This window comes from Oryzias latipes, chromosome 12 (assembly GCF_002234675.1).
Source record: "Oryzias latipes chromosome 12, ASM223467v1".
NCBI classification, from domain to species: Eukaryota; Metazoa; Chordata; class Actinopteri; order Beloniformes; family Adrianichthyidae; genus Oryzias; species Oryzias latipes.
The window spans coordinates 1,427,368-1,434,815 of record NC_019870.2 but is presented as its reverse complement, the minus strand read 5'-3'; the positions used below and the strand labels follow the sequence as shown (position 1 = coordinate 1,434,815).

Below are 7,448 nucleotides of genomic sequence, written 5' to 3'. Positions count from 1 at the left end.
AGATCTATTGCAGCATCAGAGAGGTTTCTTATCTGAAAGCCCCAGTTTGGAATTTTTTGTATTTAGACACAATCAACTGAAGCACTCTGGAAATGCCAGAAGATAAACTTTACTGTCACAACATTAGTAAAATCAGTTTAATACATTTAAACACTAAATTGAACTCCACTGAATATGTTTAGATACTGAATATGCAGTTTCTTTAGACCACAGCAGAAAGCGTGTTATCAAAAAAGTGGTGATAAGTGTAAAAGATGACTCATCACAATGCAGACACCTGTGTTTTTGCTTCACCATAATTCACATTTCAAAAAAAGAAAAATTACATCAAAAAAAGGAAAACAAAGTGAAGGTTTTGACGAGTTCTGTTCAAAGTTTGGACTTTAATCTGAGTTTTTCTTTTGACCTTAAATAAACCTTCAAGCTGGACGACCCTCCAAAACGCCTCCACCATCTTCATCAGGTACGAGCAGGGCTTGATGATGATTACCAAAGGCTTGGGAGGAGTTGATGTTGCAGAGAGTATGAAAAGTATTCATCAGATTTAAGGTGGAATTGCTTTTTATAAAAATTGCAAAGCACATTTTGTAACGTATTCTTCTGTCGATAAAGATTCACCTGCCCCCAGGTGATGCCTTGCAGTTGAGTCGTGGCATCTGGAATCTTCATGAAGTGTTTAACAACTCATCCAAGTAGCTTCATGAATGAGTCACTGAAAGCCCAATACTACAAAAAACTACAAATCCCAGAGCCCCACACCTCCACGTTAGGTACCACTGAGAAGTGCCAAATGTCCTCTGTAGAAACCAAAAGGAGTTCATTCAAAAGCATTCAGTTATTGGGAGATATTCAGGTTCCAAAATGTTCTCTGCACAGAACAAATTTTAGCCATCAAGAGGTTGGAAAATATTTTGAGAACTGCTGGTAACTTAGCAGTTGTCCAAAACCTTTTATTTCTTAATTTCTTCTGGTTCTTTGACATCCCAGGCACTCTAAACCCCTGAAGGGGCTCCTTAGTTTCTCCTTCTCTTAACAAACAGTTGGTATATTTCAATATTTAAAATATCCTTTTTTTTAATCTAATGTTCTCTCTTAATTTTGAATTGCATGTCTATCCATCTGCAATTAAGTTTCCAATAAGTGCTAATTGGTTTTCAAACTGAAAGATCAGACACAAAAATTGACCTTTTCTGTTTTTGCAAATAAATGGAGTCCTTTAATAAATATATATTATTGTTATTATGATTATAAAAGGAAGAAAATCTGTTTCTGTTGAAACATTTGGAATGACTTGAATCAAAACTGCTTAATTATTGAAGCTCAGTTTGAGGTTTTTGCCTTTTATGAGTCATTTCTGAACTAATGATTTATTAATGAACCTAACTGAACAGCTTTGATTAAAATCTATCTAAATGTTCCTAAGCATTGGAATCTGAAGAGAGGGTCAGGGTCTGTGTGTGCAGATCATTATAGGAACAGCAGCAGGTCTGGTAGAAACCAGGAGGACGGACGCCTCCAGCTCAGCCAATTAACACAAAGTTAAAACGACTAATAATCAATTATTGGAGCAAACACAAAGATACAGAGGAAAAACGCCCACGGTCAGTTTACCATGATGGGGGAATGACACTGACCTCTCCCATGAGTATAGTTAATTAAAAAAACTAAAGTATTTTGCTTTGAGACTTTTGATTTTAAACAAAGCTGGAATAAATCCTCAGAATGGAGCTTCATCTGGTGTTTAAGACAATTTCCACATTGTTTAGACTTTGTCTTTTGCTTTGTTGCATTTATACATTTTTAGTTTAGTCTCCAGACATTAGATCTTTGTTATCAAACAGTTTGATCTCACTTTTAGTAACTTTTGCAATAAAAAAATTCAGGTTCCCTGCTCAAAGTTGAGTTTTGTTTTTTGGAGTTTCAGGTTCATTGTGTAACTATTGTGTAATATAATAAAATATCTCTGTATACACAGAAGAGGGGGTTATATTAAAAAGATGGATGCCAAGCATTGCCACAAAAACCTTTTCAAGGAAAGTTGACGGAAGGAAATTGTAAAGTAAAAAATGCACAAAAAGCCCCAAACAGCAAAAGGAGATCCAGATACTGAGAGATTTGGATCTTGTTCTGATTTGACTTAGAATGAACCGTAACTGAGTTCTGCTAACCCGCTCATGAATAGATCCTGAGTTTTCACCTGTTATATGTGGAAAGATGTGGGTGTGGCTGGAATTAAGAATTCCATTAGCCCCGCCTCTTTTACTTCCAGCTTCAACCAAATTAGGTGCATTCAGTCGCCATTTTTCCTCGATGCAGTGCAGATGCCGCCATGTTGGAGCCAGACGTGGTCAGTAAGCAGTGATTGGTCCAAACTGTGTCCAAATCTGAGGGCCGCGTTCTTCCTAGGCTGCATTTGAAGGCCGCTTACGTCGCAGCGCCGCGACAAGTACCGTCCAAATTCAACGACTCCTTCGAACACGGCCTTCTTTTTCCCGATTTCAAGATTGGTCTGGTGTTTCCTTCTCTGCTTCCCATCATGTCCCAAGATGCAAGACGAGCCAGGAAAACCTTCACTACTCCACTCACGGTTGCTAGGCGACAGGACATTCCCAGCTGTGACGGCTGGAATTAACTGAAGACTAGACTCGCCCTCGAATTTGGACACGCCCCAAGTAATGGTTTCTATGGCAACCCCTTTTACATATCAGGAGTGAGCTTGTTGGAAGGCCACACCCCTACCACGTGAAAATGGGCTATGGAACCACCTACTTTTATTGAGGCATCTGATTGGTCAGTTTATAACTTGAAAGAAAGAATGAGGATTATGAAGGTATAAAAAAAATCAGATCCAGAATGGTTCTTCTGCCGGCGTAAGTCATGGGATTTTGGCTTTGGAGCCACTTCCTGTTTGGAACGCCGTGGTCAGTCAGTGGTTCAAATTCCGTCACTAAGCCACTTAAACACTATACAGAGTGGGACTATCTAGCATCCTGGATTTTAACACAATTTGAACCTTTTTTGAACCACGACGTTTCCCATTTGTCAAAGTAAAATCTAATAAATATGGTTTTATGAAGACCATTGATGAATCCATTGTGTTCGGATGAGGAAAACTTGGATCATTAACGTTTCAAATCAATGCCGTTGTTGCCAGTCTTGAGGGCAACAATGCACTCTTTTGCAGACCTCTTTCCAAGTCACTGAATTTTGGATTTGGACCCCCAGACAAGCCCCCCCCCCTGTTTAGTGCACTGAAACCATAAACACGCCATGGACCTGCGGACCGGGACTTATGGCAGTGTCCTGACAGACGGGCCCACAAACACATCAGAGAATCGTACAGAATATCGGCTTTATTATGAAATCTGGGGATTTTCAGTTGAACCAGTCTGTTTGTACAGAGCTACGTCACGGATCTGGTTGATCACATCTTTATTACAAAACCGAAGCCTGATGAGGGACATGCAGCTGGTGAGAAGGCTCCAGCTGGACGGCTGCACGCCACCAGACCTGCTGCAGGAAATCACACGCCCAGAACTGCATTCAAAGTTTTTAATGTTCAACCCCAAACCTGACAGAAATATAGATGCAACAAAAAGCACACAGCAGTGTTGAACACCCCCCCCCCCCCCTCGACCCGCCCAGAAGAACCTCGACATGTAACGTGGACTTTCCTCTGCTGCAGAGCCAAACCGTACCGTTCTGACCCGGTTCTGCTCGAGCTGGAGGCGTCAAAGTCGAGGTTTTAAAAACGAAAGAATGAACGTCGAGCCTGACGCAAACATCTGAAGACGGCGGGAGGTGAGAGACGTTCCTCGAAGTCCCGCCTTCAGATAAGGGAGGAGGTGGAGCTTCCCGTCCAGAGAAGAATCCCTCAGACATTTTTACATCAGGAGTGCAATTTGTTGTTCGACAGCATGAACACAACAGATGACAGAAAACACAACCGGGGGCATCTTCTAAGGGGAATAAAACCTTCTCACAGCCATTCCTTCCCTTGGAGTTTCTCATTTTTGACTACAATGACTGAAAATGAAAAGCCCCTTTTCTGCTTCAGCTGGACTAAAACTCTCCAACAGATATGGACAATAAAAATCTGTTAAAAAAAAAAAGACCCACATTTATGGCAGAGTCCTTCAACCATCTGTTTTTTACAAAAGGAAGCAAACAGGAGAAGAAAACTTCCAGCCAGTCTCTTTTCCAGAGAGTAAATTACGGTCTTGGTGTCAAAAACAAAACAAAAAAAAACAGTAGAGGAACACAGGGAGGGATTGTGGAAATCGCTCTACACGACTCGTCGCACTTCAAAAAATCTCTTCAGGTAGTAAATTTGTCCGAGCGTCATGGCGACCAGGACCAGAGCTTCAAAGAAGGACCACAGGACCACCCTGCTGTTCGTGTTGTCATTGACTGAGGAGAAAAAGAACACAACGATTCATTTCAGATGCACTTCCAGCGTTGGAGGCACGTCTTTCTGGGCACGTACTCGCTCTGTGTATCCTCTCGCGGACCTCCATGTACTCCTGCTCATGCTTGACCGCTGTCATGGCAACAGCCAGCTCGTTGATCATCTCCTCCAGCTTGTTCTGATGAGCTGGAACAGGCAGAAAAACAAAAGAAGGTGTCACCACGTCGCCTGCACTCAACTCGTGCACAAAACCCATGCACGGCACTTTCACACGTCTGATGCACGTGCCGGGACGACACGCTGTCTAAAAGGACCAGATGCTTGTTAGTTTAAACTGCAGAACCGGTTAGATTTACAAAAAAAACGCCACAGTGCATCACAGGCTGCCTGATCCCTACCGTCCCAGCTGTTGGCACCTACAGGAGAGCAAAGGCCGTCAGAACGAACGGAGCATAAGAGCAACGCGTGAGGCGCGGATCAGAGAGAACGCTCAGCACACCTTCAGTCTCCATGTTCTGGCCTTTGGGAGCCTCTCCGATGTCGATGGTGAACATGACGATCTTGGGCGTCATGGTGGACATCTTGTTGCTGAAGCAGAACTTGTAGGTTCCGTCCATGTGAGCAGCCACAGAGTACTTCCCGCTGGACTCCCGGTCCCCTTTGTAGATCTGCTTCCCGTCAGGCCCCATTATCTACCAACGGAATAAGGAAACCATTTTTGATAAGATACCAGTGTCCAGTTGATGGCAGCAGGTAAATTCTGCACACGAAGCACAGCATCTTTTCTTGAAAACCTGTTTTTGAAGACCCGGATTAATGATTAGACCACCTACCCAGATACAAACAACGTCAGTTTAGCTCAAAGTAAATATATATATATATATATATATATATATATATATATATATATATATACATACATATACACACACACATATACATACATATATATAGCTTCATGATGGAAATTGTGTTAATAGTCGATTTATGCATTTATTTAGAAAAACAAAAACTTTTCTTTTAGTGACGGAAAAAGGATAAAGTTAAGATCAACAAATATCAAAACAAGGCTTTTTATATCAACATCTAAAAAAAAAATCCAAAACTTCCTCCTTGACATGTTCTACAATAGAGAAAAGCATTAAAGAGGTGAAATCATTATGGCCTCCTGAGTGTTTACAGAGCTCGTGTCAGATTTTCCATCTGATGTTTAAACACTTTCAGTCACGCTTCACTTCTTCTATTCAGTTGAACCGAGACAATCTGCTGATTTCTATCCTGTCGCTCTACGAAATTAAAAAAAATTGTAAACTGTATCTCTGAAACAGGTAGAACTTTATTTACTTTCCATTTGCTACAGAGGGAGGCAGCGGACATTAAGTTTGAAGGCCCCCTCTGATGAAAATGGCGTTTTTGACGTGGAGGACAAACAGAAAATTCAGCTTAAATCCATGATTGTCTTTGTTTTCCTGGTCTGAGCTGGAATCTGGATCAGAACTGGACGGACGGATGGATCTGATGTTGCTGCCATTTCTTTGCTACGCTAATGTTAGGTTGGGGGTGTGAGGGGCTGTAAGCTAGCAGGGGAGCATGTAAACAAAGTAAGGGAAGGGGTTGCTGGCTTGTTCTGCACCAACAGCTCAAGAAGTGAATTTCTAATGACCTCCTGCCGCTCTGCAGAAAGTATGTCCTAAACAAATTTTTAGGTTTTGGCTAAAAACTGCATCATCATAATCAAAAGGCCTTGAAAATAGATTAAAAGATGATTGGAGCGGAACTTTAAAGACCATATGGCCCTGTTTGAGTTGTTAATTGAAACACAGGTGGTTGAACATGAACACAATCGTTTTAAATAGATCTATTGCAGCATCAGAGAGGTTTCTTATCTGAAAGCCCCAGTTTGGAATTTTTTGTATTTAGACACAATCAACTGAAGCACTCTGGAAATGCCAGAAGATAAACTTTACTGTCACAACATTAGTAAAATCAGTTTAATACATTTAAACACTAAATTGAACTCCACTGAATATGTTTAGATACTGAATATGCAGTTTCTTTAGACCACAGCAGAAAGCGTGTTATCAAAAAAGTGGTGATAAGTGTAAAAGATGACTCATCACAATGCAGACACCTGTGTTTTTGCTTCACCATAATTCACATTTCAATACCTCTTCTTTACGGTTTTAAAACCTGATAAAATGGTTTTATTTCCTATAGTTTACGGGTTTTACATAAAAAGTTTGTATTTAGACACATTGAATATTTAACAAACCATATGGCAGAAAGTGAGTCAGAACACCAGCTTTGTGTGTCAACTATCTGAACATTAAGTCGACAAATCACAAAATGTTAAATAATGTTGCACAACTTTAATTTGTAACAGTTAGCATCTCTAACGCAATGCTAAAGTTATAAATGCCATAACTTCTGTGTATAAACTGTCTTCAAATGATCCAGGAAAACGTTATTATTGTTAATATTTAGGTCAAACGTTTCTAACATCAAGTTAAAGGCCACAAATCCAGCGCTACCTAGCATCAAGTTGACATTACGTGGACAGACAGCTAAAGGCTAACCGCTAGCATTAGCATAGGCCCCGTTTAACCTCGAAAGATTTACAGGAACAACTCAAAATAAAAAATACATTTTGTGTTGATACATTGCGTCAATTAAATGTTTCACCTCGACGTCGATGTCCAGAAAGCCTCCTTCTGCCACCTCGAACATGAGGCCCATCTTGGTGCCGGAGTTCACCCGCTCATAGAAGCACTCTTCGGCATGGGCGTCTATGCTAACGAAGTAGCCGGACGCGGTGGCCGTCAGGACGGCCAGCAGGACGACCAGCTCCGAGGCGGTAAACATGTTTCAGGCAGAGAAAGACGCGTCCGGACTGTCCGGCCCTCTTTTCCGAGGAGAATCCTGCAGGATGGAGGTACGTGGAGGAAGAGAGGCTCCGCAGGAAAGGAGCTGCACCAGCCTCGGCTGCTGTACACCGCTCTGAGACTGCCACGTAAGGGCTTACAGGACAGCAGCTCGAGAG

At 41.6% G+C, this 7,448-nt stretch overlaps 1 protein-coding gene across 2 annotated transcripts; it reads right to left on the bottom strand.

Moving 5' to 3' along the window:
- Positions 1-3,333: 3,333 nt before the first annotated feature.
- LOC101161906 (transmembrane emp24 domain-containing protein 2) lies at positions 3,334-7,432 on the bottom strand. Of its 2 annotated transcripts, XM_020707400.2 has the most exons (5): positions 7,091-7,404; positions 4,908-5,100; positions 4,807-4,824; positions 4,487-4,594; positions 3,334-4,410 (listed from the first exon to the last, which is right to left on the bottom strand). In XM_020707400.2, the coding sequence occupies exons 1-5, from the start codon at positions 7,268-7,270 to the stop codon at positions 4,286-4,288; spliced, it is 624 nt and encodes a 207-aa protein (XP_020563059.1). In that variant the 5' UTR covers positions 7,271-7,404; the 3' UTR covers positions 3,334-4,285. The 2 variants fall into 2 exon arrangements, with proteins under 2 accessions (XP_020563059.1, XP_020563060.1); XM_020707401.2 differs by lacking the exon at positions 4,807-4,824 and having other exon boundaries at positions 4,195-4,410; positions 7,091-7,432.
- Positions 7,433-7,448: the final 16 nt, after the last annotated feature.

Coding starts and splice junctions, on each gene's coding strand:
- LOC101161906 (XM_020707400.2), bottom strand. CDS start 7,270: ATGTTTACCGCCTCGGAGCTGGTCGTCCTGCTGGCCGTCCTGACGGCC. Junction 5,101..7,090: donor TTCTGGACATCGACGTCGAG/GTGAAACATTTA, acceptor TTCCGTTGGTAG/ATAATGGGGCCTGACGGGAA. Junction 4,411..4,486: donor CGAGAGGATACACAGAGCGA/GTACGTGCCCAG, acceptor TTTTCTCCTCAG/TCAATGACAACACGAACAGC.